The sequence below is a fragment of the Crinia signifera genome, chromosome 7 (assembly GCF_055691185.1).
Source record: "Crinia signifera chromosome 7, ASM5569118v1, whole genome shotgun sequence".
NCBI classification, from domain to species: Eukaryota; Metazoa; Chordata; class Amphibia; order Anura; family Myobatrachidae; genus Crinia; species Crinia signifera.
Genome location: NC_139223.1, coordinates 155,820,347 through 155,847,194, shown reverse-complemented (window position 1 = coordinate 155,847,194; position 26,848 = coordinate 155,820,347). Strand labels below are relative to the sequence as shown.

The 26,848-nt window shown below is 45.5% G+C and overlaps 1 protein-coding gene across 1 annotated transcript in view; it reads left to right on the top strand.

Annotated features, from left to right (window-relative positions):
• STAM2 (signal transducing adaptor molecule 2) overlaps window positions 1–26,848 on the top strand; it is a 53,711-nt gene that overhangs the window by 5,553 nt on the left and 21,310 nt on the right. The window contains exons 2-3 of the mRNA XM_083154045.1: window positions 8,918–9,002; window positions 26,704–26,779. Of these exons, the coding sequence (XP_083010171.1) occupies window positions 8,918–9,002; window positions 26,704–26,779 (161 nt within the window). The remainder of the gene's footprint in view (window positions 1–8,917; window positions 9,003–26,703; window positions 26,780–26,848) is intronic.

The window sequence follows — 26,848 nt, the reverse complement described above, 5'->3', positions numbered from 1 at the left end:
ATTGCATCATATAATTTATAACGTTCTGACTGTTGCCTCCCCCCGAAGACCCTTTATATTTTACTAAATTATCTTCAGATTCATAAAATTTCTTCTAAAAAATCACAATGCCACTTTCACGCCTTACAAATAACCCGTGTCTGACCCAGGTTGTTGCCAGTTCGACCCGGGTCACTGTGCAGTGTGGAAAGGCCGTTTGAAAAATCCCAGGGCCAGCAAATCTACATTCTGACCAAGGTTAAAAGAAGGGTTTTACCTGAGTTGCTGGGCAGTGTAAATGCGTTACCGGATTCGAGCGACCCAAGTCCTGTTTACACTATAGGAGTGGGGGCAGTGACAGCGCCAAGTGCTGCCTCTCTCCCCTTTTCTCGATGACGTCAGTGACCCGGCTTATTGCTTCACCTCGCGAATACCGGGTCGCTCCCGGGATAGACCGAGCATTAGCCATGTGAAGGGGGTATTAGCAAATAACTTAGAAATTAAATGCAATGAAATGTTAATATTAGCAGGACATGTTCTAGTTGCCATTTAACATTGATTTAAAATAAATAGCAGTCCACATCCCAGCAGTCAGGATGCTGGCATTCACTTCACCGATGTTGGTCCCCTGACTGCATCGCATGACCCAATATCGGAATACTGACAGCCGGCATCCTTATTTCTAAGTATGTGGGGCTATCTAGTGGGTGGCTGGGAAAGGGGGGTTTTTGGTTTAGGAACTACTCGGGGGACTAAGGGCTAGGCTGTGGGGAGGGGAAAGGTTGGGGTTAGGCTGCAGGGAGGGGGAAGGTTGGGGTTAGGCTGCGGGGAGGGGGAAGGTTAGCCACTAGCGGTGGGGGAGGTTAGGCTACTGCAAGGGAGGGTTAGGGGGGTAGAGAAAAGGGTTAGGGTGCCTTTTGGATACCCTTTAGGGTTTTCCACTATTGTGATGCCGGGGTTGCTAGTATGGGCAGTATTCAATGCTTTTTACGAGCTGTCACAGCTCTCATGGTCCGTATTCAGCTGATCCCCTGCACACGCCACCTCCCTGGGTTTTTACAGCAACGTGGAAATGGTGCGTGTGGCTGCCAAAACAGCGAGGCTCGCGGCTAAATGCAGCGGGCTCCGTGTATTAGCCGCAAACCTCTGCGTTTGGGGGAATCAGACAGCGAGGATTTCCCTGGAACATTGAATGCGGTGAGCGTCCGGCGCGGGGTTTAAATGAGGGTTGCTTGTTTTCGGAGATCGCCGTTTATCCCCCTCGCCAGCCACATTGAATACAGCTCTTTCAATGCTGCCATCCTGACCATTGGAATGCCATATGGATCTGGTTTGTGATGCCATTACCTTGTTGTAAGACCTAGAAGCCCCTATGGGCAGTAGCTGCATCTTCTAAAATGTTGTCCTTCCAAAATGTACATATGCCTTCCCCACTGATCAGTGCACTGCAGGTAGTGTCCTGATAATGATAGTGTATGCAGAATGGATTACTGCATCTATTATGCACAGTAACCTGGACGTTATGGGAGAATGTGGAACTCTGTTTGGTATTTTGGATGCAGGTTATGGCAGGTTTCAAAGGAAATGATGATCACATACAAGGTACATATTTTCCTATACCAGAGATCAGATACTATGTACAGTAAAAACACAATTTCTTTTGACTGTAGTAGTTCTAGAGCCTTTGAGATCATGTTTTATTGCTTGCCATATAAGTGCTTAATTCCTAGAGATGTGAAAGAGCTGCGGAATGGTTTATTGAACCGCGTGGCAAGCTGGCACTATGAAGGGCCTTCTACAATATGCCGTTTTTATTGTCGTTTTTGTTAATAGAATATAAGTAGCATAATAAAGTAAGCTGGGTGCAACAGAATTGTGCAGGGCCCTAATACACTGTGGTGGTGAATAACAAAGTTAATAAAACCATACATTTGCGTTTTTTTTTTTTTATAACATCCTCCATTAGCATTAACTGTATTGTTCATATACATTGCTGTCCTGCGAAAAATGTAAAGCATGGCTTTGTGGGACAGGGGACTATGCACTCCGTAATGCCCATTACACATTATGCCACACACCGTAATGCCCATTACACATTATGCCACACACCATAATGCCCATTACATATAATGACACATAAGTGCCGCTTACCTACATGCTCATTGCTAGGGTTTCATGCACGGTGCCAGGGGAAACATGCACAGTGCCAGTGGTAACATGCTCTGTGCGGTTCTGCCTCCTTACACTCACCTTGACCTGATGTCTGTCCCTGCCTGCATCACTAAAGGAGGCCGCCGGGCAGAGCGGTGGGGTCATCCGACTGTCTCAGAGCAGGTCCATCTGTCTGTGACTCGTAGCCAATCAGGCATCGGTGGCTCGCGAGTTGCAAGCATTCGTGTCATTCGAAATAGGTGCACAGCGGATGGTTGGACCTGCTCTGAGACAGCCGGGTTTACCACCACTCTGCCGGCTGTCTCCTTTAATGATGCAGGCAGGGACAGACAGCAGGGCAAGGTGAATGGATGTTCCGCCTCCAAAATGAACTGACGGAAAGCAGTTCCGCCCCGTTCCGCCCCAATTTAACCCATGGTGGGCATTAATATATACATTGCTGGCCAGTTTTTCTGTTCGTCAAGTGTGTTTAATCAGGCAGCATGACAGAGGTTACAGGAGATCGGCGTTTCGCTCCTCCTCTGAGACCTTGACCTTCATATATAAAAATATATATATATATATATATATATATATATATATATATATATATATATATATATATATATATATATATATAAATAAATTTGGGTAACAGGGCGGCACTCCAATCATTTAAACAGTACAGTAGAATTCGGTGCCTGGTCCATAATAGTAATACAGTACACTTACCCCCCCACTGCAGAAGGAGTCCAAACCGGCACACGAGTAGTGAAGAAAAAAGATGTGGTATATTCCATAAGTTATAACAGCGGTCCCGACAGCTGTTTCAACTGGGTCCTACCAGTTTTCATATTATTATTATTATTATTATTATTATTATTATTATATTTTTTTTTTTTTTGAAGTAGCACATTTATTTTCGGTCCTTTGTGCAATACAGTAAATGCCCCCATATACTTAGCTGAAGTATCGCAGGAGCGTTTGTGCTCCTTTTGCATACGCTGTATCGTTTTGCGCTGTCAAATCCTTGTGTCAGCCTAGGTGATCTCTGGATCGATCCGATGCACATGAGCCTGCACATCGGGAGTATTGCACTTTTCACACGATTTATTGGCGGATGGGTCAAAATGTTTTTTTAATAGCCCCCCCCCCCCAACTACTGACTTTTTTTTTACACCAATATTTGTCGTATAGTCTTATTTTTGCCTTGATATTCCCAGTATTAGCCACTCATTCATGAGTAGAAGTAGCGCTTAAAAACTTGCTGCATAATGTGTCATGCCAAGTGTCTGACAGCTGGGGTGCGCTGAGGCGTAGAACATTCTGCACAGCGTATGGTGATGGGTCATCAGGGGTCATGGTAAGATTCTTCTGATGCGAAGCAGCAGTAGAGCGTTCATTCTATTAGTGGTAGAATGGTTGACTCCACCATTCAAATGTTAATGTGTGCGTATAGTTTGAGTGCCAATACTATTAATTTTCAACAGGTGTGGTATATGGTCCCGACAGTCATTAGTAGTAGTACGTTTATTTATAAGGCGCCACAAAGTGTCCGCAGCGCCGTACATAGCAAACAAAAAAAAAAAAAAATTACAAGGTAACGTACAGGGTGTGTAGAAAGATACAGTATAAATAGGGGTATAGCTGGTAGAACTAAAATCAGCATCAGTTCAGAAGTAGGTGTCAAAATAGTCAAGGAGACCGAAGATGAAGTAGAGGAAGGGAAGAACAGGACAGGAGCACAGGTGAGGTAATGAGGTAGGGTGAGTACGTGAGGAAGGAGGGCCCTGCTCATAAGAGTTAACATACTAAAAATAGGTGGGTGGACGAACGAAATACAATAGGATAAGTAGGAACGGAGGGGAACGGAGGCAGGATAGGAGGATCAAAAGAGGTTAGGAGGAGGGATAGGCTAGTCGAAAAAAGTGGGTTTTGAGGGAGCGCTTGAAGGAGGTAAGGGAATCAGATAGCCTGATGGGTGGCGGGAGGTTGTTCCAGTGCAGGGGGGCAGCGCGAGAGAAATCTTGGACACGGGAGTGGGAGGAGGTGATTAGGTGAGAGGTCAGTCGGCGGTCAGCGATGGAGCGAAGAGGACGGGAGGGAGTGTGGATAGAGATCAGTGAAGAGAGGTAGGGAGCTGTGGAGGAGGAGAGAGCCTTGTAGGTGGTGGTGAGGAGTTTAAAGAGAACTCGGAAAGGAATGGGGAGCCAGTGAAGAGATAAACAGAGGGGGGAGGCGGAGGTAGAGCGGCGGGAGAGGAAGATGAGCCTAGCAGCAGCGTTAAGAATGGATTGGAGAGGTGCGAGGCGGGTGAGAGGTAGCCCAGAGAGAAGGATGTTGCAGTAGTCAAGGCGGGAGATGCGTGAGATGTTGCGTAGGTGAAAGCGGCAAGACTGTGAGAGAGCACGAATGTGGGGGGTGAAAGAGAGGGAGGAGTCAATGATGACACCGAGGCAGCGCGTTTGGTCGGTGGACGTGATCTCGGTTTCACCAATGCTGATGGAGATAGTGGGAGAAGAGGGGATGTTCGGGGGATGGAAGATTAGAAGTTCAGTTTTAGCCATGTTTAGTTTCAGGAAGCGTTGGGTCATCCAGGCTGAGATGGCCGTGAGGCATTCGGAGACCTTGGACAGAAGTGATGGGGATAAGTCGGGGGAGGAGAGATAGATTAGGGTATCATCAGCATAAAGGTGGTAATGAAAACCATAGGAGCTGATGAGGGTGCCCAGAGAGGTGGTGTAGAGGGAGAAGAGGAGAGGGCCAAGGACTGACCCTTGGGGAACACCGACTGGCTGGGGGGTAGTAGGAGAGGAGGAGCTCGGAGTGGAGACGGAGAAGGAGCGATCGGAGAGGTATGAGGTGAACCAGGAGAAGACCGTGCCAGTGATGCCAAAGGAGCGGAGGGTGTTGAGCAGGAGAGGGTGGTCAACAGTGTCAAAGGCAGCCGACAGATCAAGCTGGATGAGGATAGAGAAGAGGCCTTTGGATTTAGCCGATAGTAGATCGTTAGTGACTTTGGTCAGGGCAGTTTCAGTGGAATGTAAAGGGCGGAACCCGGATTGGAGGGGGTCTAGAATGGAGTTAGCAGTAAGGTGGCTTAGGAGACGATTATAGGTCAGACGTTCTAGGAGTTTGGAGGCAAAAGGGAGGAGGGAGATGGGCCTGTAGTTGGATGGAGAGTTGGGGTCCAGATTTGTTTTTTTTGAGAATTGGGGAGACAAGAGCGTGTTTGAAGGAGGAAGGGAAGATCCCAGAGGATAGGGAAAGATTAAAGAGGTGAGCCAGGTGAGAGCAGACTGATGGACTGAGACGACGGATAATATTGGAGGGGATAGGATCAAGCGGGCAGGTGGAGGGAGAAGCGGATTGAAGGATAGAGTGGACTTCAGCAGCAGTGGTGGGGTAAAATGAGGACAGGGGTTGGAAGGAGGGGAGTGGAGATGTAGGAGGGGAGGAGGGAGAGGGTGAGGTCATGGCAGCAGTGATGGCAGTCCTGAGAGAGGAGATTTTGGTTGAAAAGTAGGTAGCAAAATCAACGGCTACGATGGAGGACGGAAGAGCTGGAGGAGGGGGGAGAGCAAGGAGTTGAAGGTGACGAAGAGCCTGCGGGGATTGGATGATTGGGAAAGGATGAGGGACTTAAAGTAGGATTCCTTGGCCAGAGCAAGGGCAGAGCTGAAGGAGGAAAGAATGAATTTGAAATGGAGATAATCCGCAAGGGAGCGTGATTTCTTCCAGAAGCGCTCAGCAGTGCGAGAGCACTTTTTAAGGAATCGGGTGATAAGTGAGTGCCACGGTTGGGGGTTGGAGCATCGAAGGGGGATAGAGGAGGGAGGGCAGGCAGAGTCCAATGCCGAAGATAGGGTGTCATTATAGAGGGAGGCAGCGAGGTTCGGGCAGGACATGAGGGCGATTGGGGCGAGAAGAGGACACAGCGTGTTTGAGAAGGCAGCAAGATCAAGTGTGTTGACGTTATGCCGTGAGACAATGCGCTTGGGAGAGGGGGAAGCAGTGAGGGAGAAGGAGATGAGGTGATGGTCAGAAAGAGGAAAAGCTGAGATAGTGTAGTCAGTAAGGGAACAAGAGCGAGAGAAGACGAGATCGAGGGAGTGTCCTTGGATGTGGGTGGGAGAGGTAGTCCACTGAGATAGGCCAAGAGAGGAGCAGAGAGAGAGGAGTTTGGAGGTGCCAGGATCAGCGGGGTTATCCAAGGGGATGTTAAAGTCACCAAGAATGACAGATGGCAGGTCAGAGGAGAGGAAGTGTGGAAGCCAGGCGGCGAAGTTGTCAAGAAATTGGGAGATAGGGCCAGGGGGGCGGTAGATTACAGCGACACGGAGGTGGTAGGGGTAGAATAGACGGATAGAGTGAGACTCAAAGGAGGAGAAAAGGAGAGAGGGTTCAGGGTGAATGACACTGTGGGTGCATGAGGCTGAGAGGAGAAAACCCACACCGCCACCTTGGCGACCGTCAGGCCTGGGAGTGTGAGAGAAAGAGAGGCCACCGTGGGAGAGAGCAGCTGGAGAGACAGAATCAGAGGTGGAGAGCCAGGTCTCGGTGATAGCAAGGAGGTGGAATGCTCTAGAGATGAATAGGTCATGGATGGCAGGGAGTTTGTTGCAGATGGATCTGGCGTTCCATAGTGCACAGGAAAGAGGGGGGGGTGGGTTGTGTATTTATGTGGATAAGGTTTTTGGGATTGCAGAAGCGAGGGGGGGTCATTGGGAGGGTGGGGGTGCGGGGGCGAGTGGTCAGGATAGGTATGGGATGGGAGGGGGGAGGAGCAGTTGGAGAAAGTGAAGTTGAGAGATTAACAGCCATGAGGAACCGAAGGTGAGAGGGTAGGTTAGTGAAAGCAGACAGAGGGATTTGGGAGGACAGACAGCGTCTGTAGTAAATTTGGTAGAAAACAGAGTGAGAGAGTGAGCCTGACGTCGGGATCCCGGGGTAAGCGCGACAAAGCCCCTTGCGGGCTCGCTGCGCACGCAGCCTATTCTCCCTCTATGGGGTCGTGGACCCCCACGAGGGAGAATAGCTGGTGGCCGTCGGGACCCAGAGTGTGGGGGTAATGACTGTCAGGATCCCGATGTCGGGAAACTCTCCGGCACCCATTTTCAACATGTGGAGAGCATTCCTTAACATTGGTCTACCAGTGGGGTATATGTAGAGCTTGGTAGTTCTATCCTCTGTTGCTAAATGCATCTGGTACGCTACAAGTTTCTCCATTATCAGCTTTAGCAACTTACTGTAGCATTATTCTGATGTATCTTGTATATACTGTATACTATATATACTGTATATAACTTGCTGTCAAAGGTAGACAATGTTCCATGCAGCGCATAATATATCCACAACCCTTTAGCAAAGGGCTTTGCTTGTCCTCGGAATGGTTATTAAATGAATCATTCTGTATTGTTGTGCCATGAAAGTGGTCAGAATGACGGTAATTGTCCGGCCTTCATAACCTCATGTGTTTTACTTACCGTATTGTGATGCGAGGGCATTAATGGCAAAGGCAAAATGAGGTTCTCTTTCCAGTTGCTTATTATTGTTCTGATATGAAGCGATCACTGTGCAGTAACAGCTCTCAATACTCCTTTCTTCAACGTGATCTAACATTCATACAAGTGAATTTTATTTTTTTTATTTTATTGAAGACCTTTCCTTTCTTTTAAATGTCATTTTATATTGTTAACAGCAGATAAAATTGGTTGATTGCTCTGTCTGTCGCCACACACACTACAACAACTGTGGGGTAATAGTGACCAATGCGATTCCATCTATTATCTTCTAGAAGGTGCTAAATAGAGAAGTCAAATCTGATTGGTTTCTATGTGCAACGTCCCATCTTTAATAGAACTCCTATCTTCAGGTGCCCATACATAGTGCGATGTGCACCCTGCGTCTTGGACTGAATCGCATCTAGTTCAAAACGCATGCGATGTGCTAAAGCGGCGTGCGTTTGAACTAGATGTGATGGGATTTAGCAATGTGGTGTGCGTGGGAGCGCGCATCGCAAGCCCAAAACACTGTGTGTGGTCATCTTTGGTGATATGATATGTAACATTTGCCGAGAGATTTAGGTTTCGGCGAGTTATTTTGTTTCTGTGCAGGGAAAATACGAATATACTGCAATATAGATCTCACTTTGAAGTAAAACCCCACCCAAAGTGCAGCATGGTTTTGTCCATTTGAGAAGGAATTTGCTTTTGCGAGTGAACCAGAATAAGGGCCTATGTGTATATTGCCATGAATCATTTTATTACACACTAGTCACTACTATACAGTATAATGCTTTGCAATGCAGTGAGTGCCAAACGTTCATTTATTGGGTATTTTTTATTTATTTATTCAGTTTATGTAGTTGAAACCCCCCCCAATGAGATGCTTTATTAGAGATTGAGCATCCAATCCCCTGAAAGCAGGATGACTGTTTGCACATAATGGTGTAATGTAGTGTTCATTCTAGCACCCGCCATCTTTGAAAACCCATGCAGTTCCTCTTCCCTGCCTGGGGTGTCACTGTCTGCTGTGGTGTTCCTAGCAAAGGTCTGGTTTGCAAATCAGTGCCGATATACAGACCACACTGCTAGAAGCGCTACAGCAGACAGCGACACCCCATTCAGGGAAGAGGAACTGCATGGGTTTTCAAAGATGGCGGGTGCTAGAATGCACACTATAATGGCTACATGCTTCCATGCAGTGGGTACCGTTGAGCATATTATGTCCTTGATGCATATCTTCTATCTAATCCTCATTGTTTCATGGCTTTTGTCTTGTTTAGAGAAAGCAACCAATGAATATAACACCACCGAAGATTGGGGCCTTATTATGGATATATGTGATAAAATCCTGAATACTCCCAATGGGTAAGATTTGAATTAGTTACTGAATGTATTTGTTTTCCCCGGGTGTGCTATATTATGACAACGTTCTGAATGTTGACATAATAGCTACACAACGTTTTCGTTACACTTGAATTTCAGGTCATTTAAAGCTGTACTGCAACTTTGGGTTATAAGAGTGGAATTTACCAGGTCTCACGTCACCAAAGGGATTGTGGTGCCATCTCACAGGAGTATGCCATACTTCTCAAACTACCCTCATGCAACCCTGCTCTGTATTTTAGGTGTTTTTCTACGGAATGTCTATGCAATCAAAGAAATGCCATATCTATAAAATAGTAAGATTATCTATGCTCCTTATTTGTTTGCAGATGTTTTAGTGACCCTGTACAAATGTAGGAATGGCTTTTTATGTGACCACTATCTTTTCTTATGTTCTATAAACTCGTGTAAAGCTTGCCAAGGGAAAATCTGCCTCTGCTATCCTTCAAATTAGTAATACCCCTTTCACCTTGCACAAAATTACCAGGTATATGCCAGTTTCTCTACCGTCCAATGGGATACTGGGCTTCACTACTATGGGGATTGAGACCTCCGCAGGAGAGACAGGCACATAAAAGAACTTTCAGTGTGGGTGCACTGGCTCCTCCCCTCAATCTCCCTCCACTAGTTTTGAAAAATGTGCCTCAGGAGAGGCAGTGCTTCTGGATGCTCCAGAGTTTTTCTACATTTATTTTTAAAGTTTGTTATTTTGGGGCGCTGTGGTGACCACACAGCTGTCCTGCTTCGTGGGTGTCAGGGGAAGGGTCAGTCCCCGACCTCTTCAGGTGCAGAGCTGACCCTGCTACAGGACAATTCGGTCCTGCGTGGGACTTGTCACCGCACAGCATTGCGCTGTGGCGAGCAAGTCTCCTAGCCGCCGCACACCCCTGACAGGTCTGAAGACTTCAGTGGTGAGTACAGGCTGGGGGTCCCACAAGGGGTCCCCGCAGCCATTTCTGGTGCGGCAAGACGACGGCTAGTAATGGCGGCTCTCCAGCAGGGACCGCGTGAACACCGCGTCTGGTAACTGGCATAGGGGTGCTGCCGCTGGACCACCAGGGACACCCCTCAGGTTATAATGTATTATATATATATTTTACACCTTTATTAATGTCAGTATAAATATATAGAAGCGCCAGCTCCGTGTACAGGGGGCGGGGCTTCACTCAGAGCGGGACCAAGCTCTGCTGGGCGCGCGCTGTCACTTCCTGCTTCTTCAACACGCTGCCAGACTCCATTACAGAGGGCTCCTCACTGGCGTGGTGGATCCGGGTACTTGCAGCACGGCAGAGACAGCAGGTTTTTTCATAGCGATTTAGCGCTGCTGCGCTATCTGGCTTATTAGACACTGTGTTGTTCATATCACTGTGTTTAGCGTTACCAGCTCACCCAGATCTGTGAGTTCAGGTTAAGGGTGTACTTGGCTCCCCAATTGCTCTGTTTTTTCCCCACTGATTAGTTACAGAACACAGCATAAAACAAGCACATAGTCTGTTTTTCATATCCAGTGGTGCGGTGTGTGCACGTGTGTGACTGCGTGGGGGTTGTGTTGTACTGCAGATTGTACAGCAGACATTGTTAGTACTGTCTCATCATGGAGTTCACTTGCATGGTGTGTAGCACCAAGTTTGTGCCCAAGTCACAGTCCCAGGTTACTTGTGAGGCTTGTATGTCACCTCAGCCCAGCAGTGCTGACACCCAGATCAGTGGGGTGCCCCCACAGCTTGTGGGGCCGTCGCAGGCAGACGAGCAGGAGCCTGCTTGGGCCTCCAACATAAAGACCTTGTTGGATTCTGTGGCTTCACAGCTTTCCACTAACACTCAGCAAACGCAGAGGGTTCAGAGGGAATTGTCCATGTTAGCTGCCAGGGTGGATATTCTTCATACCCTTAATGTACCTCCTCCTCCCGCACAGCCTCAAAAGAGGCAGGCTACTGCAATGGATCCTGACACAGATGATGGCGATGAGGACATATTGGAGGAGGGTGAGGAGCAGGGTCTGCAGGAACCAGCTCCTGAGGCGGCAGTGCATGGTCCAGAGCCACTTATCAGGGCCATTAGGGATGTTTTAGATCTCCCAGTGGAGGCATCCGCAGAAGGAGATCCTTTCTTCATGACTCAGAGGAAACAGCCAGTATACTTCCCTGAGCAGGCGGAGTTAGAAACTGTTTTCAGGGCTGCATGGCAAAACCCTGATAAGAGGTTTACCCTTTCAAAGCGGTTCACAAATGCTTATCCTTTTGAACCTTTGGGCAGAAAGAAGTGGGAGGAGCCACCGGTAGTGGACTCCTCTGTCTCCCGCCTTTCTAAAAAGGTGTTGTTACCAGTCCCAGGGGTATCCACCCTTAAGGACGGGGCGGACAGAAGGCTGGAAGCTACCCTCAAGTCCATATATACGGCTAGTGGGGCATCCCAGCGTCCAGTTTTAGCCAGCTGCTGGATGGCCAAGGCTATTCATACCTGGTCAACCCAGATTCAGGAAGGGTTGTTAGGTGACATGACTGTGGCCCAGATAGGGGACAGCCTGCGTCACATTCAGGATACCGCAAAAATCCTGTGCGAGGCACAAAAGGAATTGGGCGCAATAAACGCGCGCAATTCAGCCATGGCGGCTTCAGCCAGACGGGCCTTGTGGCTGCGTCAGTGGTCTGCAGATGTAGACTCAAAGAAGAGTGTGGAGGGTATTCCCTTTACAGGAGAATGGCTGTTTGGCAGTGAATTAGACGGTTGGATTTCCAAAGCCACGGCAGGAAAATCTACCTTCCTTCCATCAGCCCCCACGGTTGCAAAGCGTACCTTCACAGGTGCTTCCCAGCAGTCCTTTCGTGGGAACAGGTTTCGCCCCAAGGCTAGGGGCGCCTCCAATGCCAGCAGGGGCACCAGAGGCAAGTTTAGGAAGCCTAACACCTCCAACACCCAGGACCGTCCAAATGCCGCGACTTCCTCTAAGCCTGCAGCATGACGGGGTTTTCCCGCCACGAGACTCTCTCGCGGTGGGAGCGCGATTGTTGCATTTCAGCCATGTGTGGGACGCCTCGGGTCTGGATTCCTGGGCCAGGGGTCTCATTTCTCTAGGTTACAGGCTGGAATTCGACAAACCCCCTCCCAGACGATACTTCAGGTCGGCACTTCCAGCATCCCAGGAAGATCAGGTGCTCCTTCAGGGGGCCATTACCAGGCTGCTTCAGTCTCAGGTAATTGTACCGGTGCCAGACACGGAGCAGGGCCAGGGATATTATTCCAACTTATTCCTGGTACCGAAGCCAGACGGCTCAGTAAGACCCATCCTGAATCTAAAGTCACTGAACCCCTTCCTGCGCGTGTTCAAGTTCAGGATGGAGTCCTTGCGCTCTGTGATCGCCAGCCTAGAAAGAGGGGAGTTCCTGGCCTCTATAGACGTCAAAGACGCCTATCTACACATTCCTATCTGGCCCCCACACCAAATCTATCTCAGGTTTGCCTTGGGGAACGACCATTACCAATTCCGGGCGTTACCTTTCGGCCTGTCGACAGCCCCGCGGGTTTTCACAAAGGTAATGGCGGAAATGATGTCACTACTCAGGCTCCGAAGGGTGAATGTAGTGCCATACCTGGACGACCTGCTAATAAAAGCAGGGTCGGCGGAGGCTTTAAGCAGTGCTCTCAATCTGTCCATACAGGTTCTAAGAGACCACGGGTGGATCCTGAACATGCCCAAATCATCGCTGGTTCCGACCCAGAGAATGGTTTTTTTGGGCATGATCCTGGATACATCGGAACAAAAAGTCTTTCTGCCGATGGAAAAGGTCACTGCAATACAACAGCTGGTCAGGGAGGTCCTACAGTCACCTCTGGTACAGATCCATCTTTGCCTCCGGCTTCTAGGCAAGATGGTGGCTTCATTCGAAGCAATACAATTTGGCCGCTTCCATTCCAGGACTTTTCAATTGGATATTCTGACAAAATGGTCCGACTCCCCCCTGCACATGCGCAGAAGGATTGGCCTTGCAACAAGAACCAGGATCTCGCTACAGTGGTGGCTAGATTCATCCAATTTGTTGGCAGGCAGACGGTTCCAGATCCAGGACTGGATTCTGGTAACCACGGACGCCAGCCTGAGGGGCTGGGGAGCTGTAACACAGGGAGTCCGCCTACAGGGTCGATGGTCTCCACTGGAGTCGGGCCTTCATATCAACAAGCTGGAGTTGAGGGCGGTCTACTATGCCCTGTTACAGGCAGCTCCATTGTTGCAGGGCAAGGCGATCCAGGTCCAGTCGGACAATGCCACCACTGTGGCCTATATAAATCGGCAGGGTGGTACCAAGAGCATGCCTTGCATGAGAGAAGCGTCAAAAATTCTGTCCTGGGCGGAACAGAATGTCCAGGCCCTGTCTGCCATTTTTATCCCGGGGGTCGACAATTGGGAGGCGGACTTCCTGAGTCGTCACGATCTTCACCCGGGAGAGTGGGGCCTTCACACTCAAGTGTTCGATGCCATAGTGGATCTGTGGGGGCTCCCTCAGATCGACCTGATGGCTTCACGATTGAACCACAAGGTAGCAATGTACTGTGCACGGACCAGAGACCCAGGGGCGATAGCGGTGGACGCTCTCACCTGGACCTGGGATTTCCAATTGGTGTACCTCTTCCCACCTCTCCCATTGTTGGCTCGGGTGCTAAAGCGGCTCCGGCATCAGGGGACAGAGGCCATACTGGTGGCACCAGACTGGCCAAGAAGGGTCTGGTACGGGGACATTCAGGCCATGCTAGTGGAAGACCCGTGGCGTCTGCCCCTAAGAGAAGACCTGCTCCTCCAGGGCCCGTTCGTCTTCCAGGACTTACAGCGGCTACGTTTAACGGCCTGGAGGTTGAGCGGCAGATCTTAGTCCACAAGGGTCTCCATCCCTCTGTCGTCACTACAATGATAAAAGCCAGGAAGCCGGTGACGGCGTCTCATTATCATGTAATATGGCGCAGATATATTGCCTGGTGTGAGAAGAATGACTTGCCTCCGGCCAGTTTTCGATTAAACAGTCTGCTACGTTTCCTTCAGGCTGGCTTGGATAAGGGACTCAGATTGGGTTCCTTAAAGGTCCAAATCTCCGCACTATCTGTGTTTTTCCAGAAAAAGATTGCGGCCTTACCGGAAGTGCAAACCTTCTTACAGGGGGTGCTGAGGATTCAGCCCCCCTTTGTGCCTCCCACTGCACCATGGGATTTGGAAGTAGTTCTTACTTTCTTAAAATCAGCCCGGTTTGTTCCACTGGAGGAGTCTGAGCTGCGACACCTCACTTGGAAGACTGTTGTTCTGCTGGCTCTAGCTTCGGCCAGGAGGGTGTCCGAGCTCGGGGCCTTATCTTGTCGGAGCCCTTACCTTGTGTTCCACAACGATAGGGCGGAACTCAGGACTAGACCACAATTCCTTCCAAAGGTGGTGTCAGGGTTCCACCTAAACCAACTATTGTGGTTCCTTCTGGCGCGACACACCCAGATATACCAGATACCTTGGATGTGGTCCTCACCCTTAAGGGGTATGTCAAACGCACAGCTAGGATCCGTAAGACGGACAGCCTGTTTGTGCTTTATGATGCGCAGAAGAAGGGTTTACCTGCTTCAACGCGTACCATTGCCAGGTGGATAAGATGTACTATCCAGCAGGCTTATGCATCAGCTGGTTTGTCGCTTCCTTTTTCAGTAAAGGCTCATTCAACCAGGTCTGTAGGTACCTCTTGGGCGGCTGCTCGAGGGGTGTCGGCAATGCAGCTCTGCAGGGCCGCAACTTGGTCAGGGCAACACACATTTGTGAAGTTCTACAAGTTTGACACCCTGGCCAGGGAGGATTCCCAGTTCGGGAATGCGGTTCTACAGCAGAATCCGCACGTTCCCACCCGTTCTGGTAGCTTTGGGACCTCCCCATAGTAGTGAAGCCCAGTATCCCATTGGACGGTAGAGAAAATAGGATTTTGGGTACCTACCGGTAAATCCTTTTCTCGTAGTCCATATGGGATACTGGGAGCCCGCCTCAGTGCGGCTTTTTCTGCTGTCTGATCCTACTTCATTGTTAGGCTTATTGCCTTGTTTTCTATAGGATAAATATGACTATAGATTTGTTCTAGTTACAGGTGTCCTCTTAAGTTGTTAGGATTCACCTCTTTTATATGTTTTTTGTTCGTTTGGGTGTGCTGGATGAATCTCACCACAATACATTATCACATACTCCTCACATGCTCTCCTTCGGCACAGTTTTTGCATTAACTGACTAGTGGAGGGAGATTGAGGGGAGGAGCCAGTGCACCCACACTGAAAGTTCTTTTATGTGCCTGTCTCTCCTGCGGAGGTCTCAATCCCCATAGTAGTGAAGCCCAGTATCCCATATGGACTACGAGAAAAGGATTTACCGGTAGGTACCCAAAATCCTATTTTCTTGCCGGTTCTACCTGGTAATTGGTGCGATGTAAAAGTTACCGGTTACAGCTAACCGGTAGCAACACGGCAATATGAACCGGGTAAAAAGAAGGGTTCTTTCCCGTTCGTTGCTGTGCAGTGTGAATGGGTTGAGCACCCCGTTTCTCGTTCACACTATGGAGGATGCAGCACTAGCTCTAAGCGCTGCCTCCTCCCCCGCCCGATGACACTCCGCAGCGACCCCAGACTGCACATACAGGGTCGCACTGGGACTGTACCATTTCAGAGTCCTGGTGCGACCCTGCATTTGCGGTCTGAAAGCGGTATAAGCTGTGTGTGTAACGTTTGTTTCATATAGATGTGTATTTGACACTGCGCCCCACTAGCATCACTACTCTTTGCTACAGGAGACACGGATTCTCCCATCATGTAGCGCTTATTCTGTAACTTCTTGCTACCTTCACTCCATCATGGCTTCACCCAGTCTCTTGCAGCCCTGCCCTGACACTGCCATGAGTGGACTGAGGTCCTCTCCTTTTCCTATACATCATTTATCTATTTTCGTTCTCCCGGCATAACTATGTTCTAAGGTTGTACAGTCAAGTTTCCACACTGAGACTTGGACATGTAATGTATTGTATTGTATGCACAAAAATTCAACAGGACTTTGATATTAAATGCTGGACGGCAGTGAGGATTCCTTACAGTAAGAAGGAATCGGATGGCAGCATGGATGGTGTAGTGCTTAGCATTACAGTCCCAGGTCATGGCCATAACCATGTGGAGTTTTTATGTTCACCCCATGCATGTTTAGGTTTCCCCCCCACAATTCTAATGTATACGGGTATGTTAATTGGCTTATGCTGCTTAATACATATGACCTGTATAAGTACGTGACAATAAATGATAAATTAGTGTTAATACCAGGTTGCCCAATTTTATCTGGTTTAGCTTGGATCTATTAGACAAGTAACAGCAGAAATAAAAGTAATACGTGCTAGAAGGCAGAGGAAATCTATTAGGTCCTCCCTTCACTACAAATGGTAGGCTAGATAAATATAATACAACTACAGCACCGATAATCCGCCCCCCCCCCCCTGCTTTCTCACCAGCTGCAGTTAGTCACCTTAATACAGTGCGCCCCCCCCCCCCCCCCCCGCTGTCTGTCCCATTGCGTCCCCTGTCCTCCTGCAGCAAGGCGCTCTCGCTGCTCTTCTAAACCCTCCTGTAGCCTAGTTTCCCGCGGCACCTGGTATGTTCGTATTAGGAGGTTCCGGACCATTCGGTGTTGGAAAGTCAGTGTTGTACCTCTGTACAAGAAAAAAGTAGAGACTGGTATACAATACGGCGCAACAGGAAAATGCTTGAATATATGATGGAGTATGGTCCTCCTTATCTTGACATATGATTCCACTTTGGTTCGATGTCCACTTCAAGTTGATCGGTACTCGTGATAAAGAAATAAAGTGAAAAAAAGGAAAAAATTACTCCTTTGTGTCCTTGATATTATAATTATTAATGTGTTGGAAAGGTGATTTTTTATGGTAAGCGTACCAAACTCACGTTAAGGTAAGTTGGTGTGAAGCACATCAAGGTTTCTTTAGTGTTATATCTTGTATTTTCTTGAAGTGAATGTGACTCTTTCAATGGACTCCGAAGAGAAGAGAAAGAGAGAAAATGCAATTTGTGTAGAGGTGACGTGGATAACGTGTGAAAAATAATTTGTGAGGAGCTAACTTAGCGTACCTCACTCACCGAGAGTGAAGAAGGTATACATATATAAAGGTTTCTTTTTAGATTTGAAATGTGGGCGTACCCCAACTCACAGGAATGTAGATGGCGTCAATCTCATAAAGGTATCTTTCCTTGTTCTTTTCCTTATATATGTCGTCGTGGTTTGTTTCCAATTTGTCTCGGAGAAAAACCAGATGTACCATATATCAGAATATATACCAATATTTTTAAGACAGAAAAGTGGGGGTGATGAAAACAATATATAGAGAATATTGTTTCTCACCCTTTATCCAATTTTGAGCTCAAGCAAAATTAATAGGTTGAAATATATGTAAAAAAAGGAGGAAGGTGGGCGTACCCCAACTCACACTTGTGTGTCGGGTAGTCCACTCGTAAAGGTTTCTTTAATATTTTCAGGGATTTGGAACCTCACAGAATTTTCATCAGATTTCCTCCCAGATACATGCAAGACAAAGTGTATATCCTATATGTAGATATCTCCTTTACATGTGGGTTCGATATAGGATAAACCATATGCTCATGGCGTACCTTACTCACCACTTTAGGTGGCGGCACGAAGCCTATAACGGTTTCTTTCAAATGGTGGTATACAGGAAGAAACGCCTTATTCTTATATACAGTATTCCTCCAAGATCAACCAGGTATTGAAAAGGTAAAAAAGACTTTTATTCCAAGATATCCATAAAACCAACTGAGACCCACCACGGGTATCAAGCAGCAAAACAATGAGTCCAAAAAATAAAAACCAAAAAACACCATCAGGTGTAAAAACAGTACAAGATTAAAAACAATACATACATCCAAGGTGTGATGGCTGTTCACTCCTTTCCAGTGGCATCAACGCGTTTCGGTCTGGGGACCTTTCTCAAGATGTGCTGGAGTGGAGTGAGCAGCCGATATTTAACTGATGAACAGCCAATCACAGTTAACAGGAAATGAGGTCAGATTGGTTACATAACGTGTTTAAAAATTAGTATTTTTAACATAAAAACACAGTAATATACACAATCATACATAAAAAACGTTTTCTGTTTTCAAAGGCATCTAAAAAGCACTGTAGTTTAGCAGCTATGTTACTGTTGGGATCCGTTGCCATGGAAACATTTCCTGCCTCCGTATATGCAGAGTGGTGGACAGGATTCTAAGTCCATTTAGAAGAGTTGGGGCAGTGTATTATACACATATAATGTCCGATCGCACAAGGGTGGTGATTGCGGGATGAAATCCGGCATGTTACAGCGTGTGGATGAACCCGGAAGTGTCGGCTCCGTGAATGGAACGCACGCTGCCGGATGTAACGTTCCGTGATAGGATGTTAGTGGAACGCATCCCGGAAGACGTCCAGCACTTGGTCTGACGTGTAGCTGTGTAGGGGGCGGCAATTAGATGGTATGAAGCCTGCGGATCATGTTGCCATGGCACCGGACGCCCAAACCTATAGATGTATACAAAAGCATAATTAGTACATTTCGAACATAGAATATAATGTATTTTGCTTTATGCCCCCTTCTTAAAGTAATGGGAGTGTGTTTTGTGAAATGCGGCGACATTTACATACAGCATGTCATTTAACACTGAGGCAGACATTGGTGCATGGTGCATCAGAAGTGAATTTAGGAAATGTGTGAACTTAGGGTTCTGGTGGATGATTAAAGGAAGCTATAAGAACCATTTCAGCTCAAAATTGCTGTTGAGCCCATTTGGTAAAAGGGTGTTACAATTATATATAAGGTTCATTTCTGCCTTGGCTAATGAAATAGAACAATCTGGTTGTCTTGCATTGCCTTTAATTAATCTTAAACCTCCAAATTCAATAATTTCACTAGTAGCACTTTGGTGGACCTGCTTGAAATGGAGTGCTAGGGCGTGAGTTTCACACCCCTTTCTCACATTCCTTAAATGTTCGCCTAAGCGAGTTTTTAAGGGTCTTGATGTTCTACCAATGTAGTATTTATTGCAGCTGCATTTGACCATATAAATAACATTTTTTGAATTGCAGGTGATAAAATCTTTTACTTTGATATTATATCCATTGATGGAGTATTCCTGTGTTTTATTGCTGCCCTGGCTTTTAGTATTTTTACAGGCCAGGCAGCTACCACAGCGAAAGAACCCTTTAGATGTAATGCCCTTTGGTGCGGCTTTGGTATTGAAACTGCTACCCACCAGATTTGAACGAAGATTGGGTGCTCTACGGTATATGTGTTTCGGACATTTTGGGACCATTTTACCCAAGATAGGGTCTTTTAGAATAATTCCCCAATGTTTTTTAAAAATTTGTTCTATCTTTTTATGTTCTGCAGTGTACGTAGTAATAAAGGCATAGGCAAAGTCATCTTTTTTATCATCATTTTGTTGTTGTATTGGGTTTTGGGGAGTCTGTTCATTATGTACGGCCATTTCCATTCCTTTTTCTACTATATTTTCCTTATATCCACAAGCCAAGAATTTGTTTTTCATTTGGCATGCTTGTTCGGAGAAAACTTGGTCATCTTTACAGTTTCTCCTTAATCTCTTAAACTGGCCGGTGGGGACAGAATTTAGCCAATGGTCATGGTGACAGCTGTTATATGGAATATATGTTCCTGAATCTGTTGGCTTAACATAATTTTTATATTTAAGGGAGCTGTCCTCCACATATACAGTAATGTCCAGAAAATTGATTTGCGTCTTCTGGACGTCAAATGTCAATTTAATATTTAAATTATTATTATTCAATGTGGTACAAAATGAATTAAGGGTATCCTGATCTCCCCTCCACACAAAGAAAATGTCATCTATATAACGTGCATAGGACACCAGATTCGCTCCGAGGGGATCACTTGTCCAGATGTTATCGAGTTCCCATGCGCCCATGAATATGTTCGCATAACTCGGAGCGAATCTGGTGCCCATAGCAGTGCCTGTCTTCTGCAGAAAAAATTCATTATTAAAAATAAAATAATTATTCTGTAAGATGAATAGGATCCCTTCAAGGATAAAATCTTGCAATTCTTTAGATTTATCTGTGGTTTCCAAAAATCTCTTTACACTTCCAATACCATCGCTATGATCGATAATGGTGTAAAGAGAATTTACATCGGCGGTTACCAAGAAATAATCATTATCCCAAACAATAGTGGATAATAAATTCAAAAAATCGCCCGTATCTTTTAAATGGGACTTGTTGCATAATACCAGTGGTTGTAAGTGGTGGTCTATTAGCATGGATAGATTCGCTGTCAGTGAATCTACCCCATAATTTCAGGGGTAGATTCACTGACAGCGAATCTATCCATGCTAATAGACCACCACTTACAACCACTGGTATTATGCAACAAGTCCCATTTAAAAGATACGGGCGATTTTTTGAATTTATTATCCACTATTGTTTGGGATAATGATTATTTCTTGGTAACCGCCGATGTAAATTCTCTTTACACCATTATCGATCATAGCGATGGTATTGGAAGTGTAAAGAGATTTTTGGAAACCACAGATAAATCTAAAGAATTGCAAGATTTTATCCTTGAAGGGATCCTATTCATCTTACAGAATAATTATTTTATTTTTAATAATGAATTTTTTCTGCAGAAGACAGGCACTGCTATGGGCACCAGATTCGCTCCGAGTTATGCGAACATATTCATGGGCGCATGGGAACTCGATAACATCTGGACAAGTGATCCCCTCGGAGCGAATCTGGTGTCCTATGCACGTTATATAGATGACATTTTCTTTGTGTGGAGGGGAGATCAGGATACCCTTAATTCATTTTGTACCACATTGAATAATAATAATTTAAATATTAAATTGACATTTGACGTCCAGAAGACGCAAATCAATTTTCTGGACATTACTGTATATGTGGAGGACAGCTCCCTTAAATATAAAAATTATGTTAAGCCAACAGATTCAGGAACATATATTCCATATAACAGCTGTCACCATGACCATTGGCTAAATTCTGTCCCCACCGGCCAGTTTAAGAGATTAAGGAGAAACTGTAAAGATGACCAAGTTTTCTCCGAACAAGCATGCCAAATGAAAAACAAATTCTTGGCTTGTGGATATAAGGAAAATATAGTAGAAAAAGGAATGGAAATGGCCGTACATAATGAACAGACTCCCCAAAACCCAATACAACAACAAAATGATGATAAAAAAGATGACTTTGCCTATGCCTTTATTACTACGTACACTGCAGAACATAAAAAGATAGAACAAATTTTTAAAAAACATTGGGGAATTATTCTAAAAGACCCTATCTTGGGTAAAATGGTCCCAAAATGTCCGAAACACATATACCGTAGAGCACCCAATCTTCGTTCAAATCTGGTGGGTAGCAGTTTCAATACCAAAGCCGCACCAAAGGGCATTACATCTAAAGGGTTCTTTCGCTGTGGTAGCTGCCTGGCCTGTAAAAATACTAAAAGCCAGGGCAGCAATAAAACACAGGAATACTCCATCAATGGATATAATATCAAAGTAAAAGATTTTATCACCTGCAATTCAAAAAATGTTATTTATATGGTCAAATGCAGCTGCAATAAATACTACATTGGTAGAACATCAAGACCCTTAAAAACTCGCTTAGGCGAACATTTAAGGAATGTGAGAAAGGGGTGTGAAACTCACGCCCTAGCACTCCATTTCAAGCAGGTCCACCAAAGTGCTACTAGTGAAATTATTGAATTTGGAGGTTTAAGATTAATTAAAGGCAATGCAAGACAACCAGATTGTTCTATTTCATTAGCCAAGGCAGAAATGAACCTTATATATAATTGTAACACCCTTTTACCAAATGGGCTCAACAGCGATTTTGAGCTGAAATGGTTCTTATAGCTTCCTTTAATCATCCACCAGAACCCTAAGTTCACACATTTCCTAAATTCACTTCTGATGCACCATGCACCAATGTCTGCCTCAGTGTTAAATGACATGCTGTATGTAAATGTCGCCGCATTTCACAAAACACACTCCCATTACTTTAAGAAGGGGGCATAAAGCAAAATACATTATATTCTATGTTCGAAATGTACTAATTATGCTTTTGTATACATCTATAGGTTTGGGCGTCCGGTGCCATGGCAACATGATCCGCAGGCTTCATACCATCTAATTGCCGCCCCCTACACAGCTACACGTCAGACCAAGTGCTGGACGTCTTCCGGGATGCGTTCCACTAACATCCTATCACGGAACGTTACATCCGGCAGCGTGCGTTCCATTCACGGAGCCGACACTTCCGGGTTCATCCACACGCTGTAACATGCCGGATTTCATCCCGCAATCACCACCCTTGTGCGATCGGACATTATATGTGTATAATACACTGCCCCAACTCTTCTAAATGGACTTAGAATCCTGTCCACCACTCTGCATATACGGAGGCAGGAAATGTTTCCATGGCAACGGATCCCAACAGTAACATAGCTGCTAAACTACAGTGCTTTTTAGATGCCTTTGAAAACAGAAAACGTTTTTTATGTATGATTGTGTATATTACTGTGTTTTTATGTTAAAAATACTAATTTTTAAACACGTTATGTAACCAATCTGACCTCATTTCCTGTTAACTGTGATTGGCTGTTCATCAGTTAAATATCGGCTGCTCACTCCACTCCAGCACATCTTGAGAAAGGTCCCCAGACCGAAACGCGTTGATGCCACTGGAAAGGAGTGAACAGCCATCACACCTTGGATGTATGTATTGTTTTTAATCTTGTACTGTTTTTACACCTGATGGTGTTTTTTGGTTTTTATTTTTTGGACTCATTGTTTTGCTGCTTGATACCCGTGGTGGGTCTCAGTTGGTTTTATGGATATCTTGGAATAAAAGTCTTTTTTACCTTTTCAATACCTGGTTGATCTTGGAGGAATACTGTATATAAGAATAAGGCGTTTCTTCCTGTATACCACCATTTGAAAGAAACCGTTATAGGCTTCGTGCCGCCACCTAAAGTGGTGAGTAAGGTACGCCATGAGCATATGGTTTATCCTATATCGAACCCACATGTAAAGGAGATATCTACATATAGGATATACACTTTGTCTTGCATGTATCTGGGAGGAAATCTGATGAAAATTCTGTGAGGTTCCAAATCCCTGAAAATATTAAAGAAACCTTTACGAGTGGACTACCCGACACACAAGTGTGAGTTGGGGTACGCCCACCTTCCTCCTTTTTTTACATATATTTCAACCTATTAATTTTGCTTGAGCTCAAAATTGGATAAAGGGTGAGAAACAATATTCTCTATATATTGTTTTCATCACCCCCACTTTTCTGTCTTAAAAATATTGGTATATATTCTGATATATGGTACATCTGGTTTTTCTCCGAGACAAATTGGAAACAAACCACGACGACATATATAAGGAAAAGAACAAGGAAAGATACCTTTATGAGATTGACGCCATCTACATTCCTGTGAGTTGGGGTACGCCCACATTTCAAATCTAAAAAGAAACCTTTATATATGTATACCTTCTTCACTCTCGGTGAGTGAGGTACGCTAAGTTAGCTCCTCACAAATTATTTTTCACACGTTATCCACGTCACCTCTACACAAATTGCATTTTCTCTCTTTCTCTTCTCTTCGGAGTCCATTGAAAGAGTCACATTCACTTCAAGAAAATACAAGATATAACACTAAAGAAACCTTGATGTGCTTCACACCAACTTACCTTAACGTGAGTTTGGTACGCTTACCATAAAAAATCACCTTTCCAACACATTAATAATTATAATATCAAGGACACAAAGGAGTAATTTTTTCCTTTTTTTCACTTTATTTCTTTATCACGAGTACCGATCAACTTGAAGTGGACATCGAACCAAAGTGGAATCATATGTCAAGATAAGGAGGACCATACTCCATCATATATTCAAGCATTTTCCTGTTGCGCCGTATTGTATACCAGTCTCTACTTTTTTCTTGTACACATGTTTCTGTAAGTGTGAGTGACACTTAAAGGGACTGGGAACATCAGGGCTGCATAGCGCCATATACTGTACTGTCAATCCAAAACTTCTGTTGTAGTGTTGTACCTCTAATGACAAAAATGGAACCAATCCTTGTGTGTCTGTGTACAGGTAACAGCATCACAATAAACATTACTTAAACAGTTGTCCCTGGCCCCTACACCGATGTCAGATGTTTTATTACCTGCACATATTTTCTATCTGTAATCTCTGGAGAAGTAGCTAATTACATCACTACAACGTGCACCTTGGACTGGTCATGAGGGGGGAAAACCATTGAGTCAGGTAGTGATTGATCTTGTGATGTTTGTGAAGTGTCCCTTGTGATTTGTGTATATTACTGCAGATAATGGGATGTATTTATAGCATTGTATAAGCTAGAGTAGTAGAGGGCACAGTATCTTTTGAAACCCTGTAACCAAGAAAAAAAAAAAAAAAAAATATATATATATATATATATATATATATATATATAATCATGAAAAGTTGCTTAAATTATGGGTTTGGTGTGAGGTAAGGTAAGGGTGTGCCTTACCTCCTACCAAATCCATAAGTTAAGCAATCCTTGCATTTTATTTTATTGCTTTGTGTACTTATGAAATAGTACCTTGACTTTTATAGTTTTATAAATCTTTTGTGTGTCTATCTATCTAGAGATGATTGTAATATTGTGTAGTTTCATGGCGCCGTGCTACTTCCGGGTTCTATGCTCGCCGCAAACTATGTAAAATAAAGTAATTTCATACCCCCACTATCCATGTTGGCATGGAGTTGATTTTAGATAACGTAGCAAACCACCGAGCCCGCAGCGTGGGCGAGCTGGCGCCGCAAAACTACACAAGTACCGTGGTTTTTTATATGGACATACAGTTTATAAACATAGTTAATTCTCCTGTCAACTAAACAGGGTTTGTTTTATTACTGTCCCTAACATTTCTCCAGCAAGTGTATATGGCCATATCTAAATAAAGTGTCCAATACTGACTGGCCATATCTCCAGAATGATATAATTACATTAGAGCATGTACAAACTGAATTGGTGCATGGCCTTCACCACGCAACGTACCCAGAAAGACTAAGAGATTGCGGCATGTATAGTGTGGAGCAGAGAAGGGAATGGGGGGACATGATAGAAACATTGAAATAGATCAAGGATTTTACCACAGTCCAGGAAGAAAGGTATCACCAGACAGAGCGTCTATACGGGGTGGCCGGGACAGACAGAGAAGGCTCGGCGCAGCATTATGCATATTGACATTGGGACGCCAGCAATGTAACATGGACCACTAGGACCGGATCGTGTGATGGGGGAATGACAGGGAGTTTAGTTGCTCTTGTTATAATTTGCGGGCTCCGTTAATCACAGTTAGGTGCTGCTGACCCCGTTTTTGTTGCTCATTCTCATGTCTCTTCTGAAACTTGGGGTTCTGTATGGGTGTCCAATTTTAACACAAGTATGCACACTCCTGATGTCTGAAAGAAGGGGACTGTATTGTGGGGGGCTGTCTTTGCATTCGGTCATGAGGGCTGTGTAAAAACCCTCAAAAGACAAGACTAAACAATAGTAGGTTAACATCGCTGGGTTTCACTTAATGATAGTATAACATACACCTCTATTTCCACATTAAAATTGTGTTTACATAGAAAATAAGAAATATGCAATTCACAAATTAAACATTGTGTACACGTGTTAAATACAGATAATAATATTGGTGTGCGAGAAGAGCACTGCTCCTAGGGGAAGGGGGTGCACACCCTAGTATTGGAGGATGGAATTGGATGGCCAATATACAGTCAAGCTCACTTGTATGTACAGATTGAGCCGCTGTCTTTCAGCTGGGGTCTGGCGGTCAGATCGGCAACAGCCAGGGGATGCATGTTCCCTTCCAACGGAGCTGTCCGCTTGTGCCGGAGACCCCCCAACCCTGCTCCTGAAGCAGAGACAGGGAGGGTTTGCTTACCCCGCTGCCGGATAAAATGGGACGCGGGTGCGTGTGAGCTGCTCGCACTTCCCAGTCAGATAAAGCGTCTCGCCGCCGGCGATCGCTAGCGGGGGCATTCTGGCAAGCCCCGGCGCTGTCTGAGAGATGCTCCATCTGTAGTTAGAGCTGAGGGTGGGCGGTGGTGAGTGTCCCAAATGTGGATAAAGAGTTCCAGTATAATTCTCAGCAAAATGTTGGTATATCCGTGAATTAGCAAGTTGTCAGCTAGTAGGTGAACGTAGACAGTGATGGATGACTACCTTGGTATTGGTAGAGCTGGTCCGGAATAGCCATATGTGTTGGCTCGACGCGTTTCGGGGAGTTAGCTTACACCTTCCTCAGCAGCAGTATTACCGGTAACATTGCTGTACAAGGCACTCGTACAAACAGAGCTATTCTATCCATCTGTGACAGGAAGCGGACACTGGGGAGTCCTGCTATGCACATGATGGGGGTGTCTCTTGGCTGACTAAGGTGTTCACCTATTTGTTAGGTTTGTAATGGAGAACAGCAACAGTTTATCATGTTTGTTGAATTAATTTTCCAAAAAGCCATTGAACTAATCTATTCCATCGTGTATTTTTTTTTATTTCAGATCAAAAGATGGCCTTAGAGCTATAATGAAAAGGGTTAACCACAAGGTCCCACATGTGGCCCTGCATGCACTCACTGTAAGTAGATTCCTCCTCCTCCTCCTCCTCCTGTTGATTTTTTTTATTCTCTGCTAAGAAACAACTTCC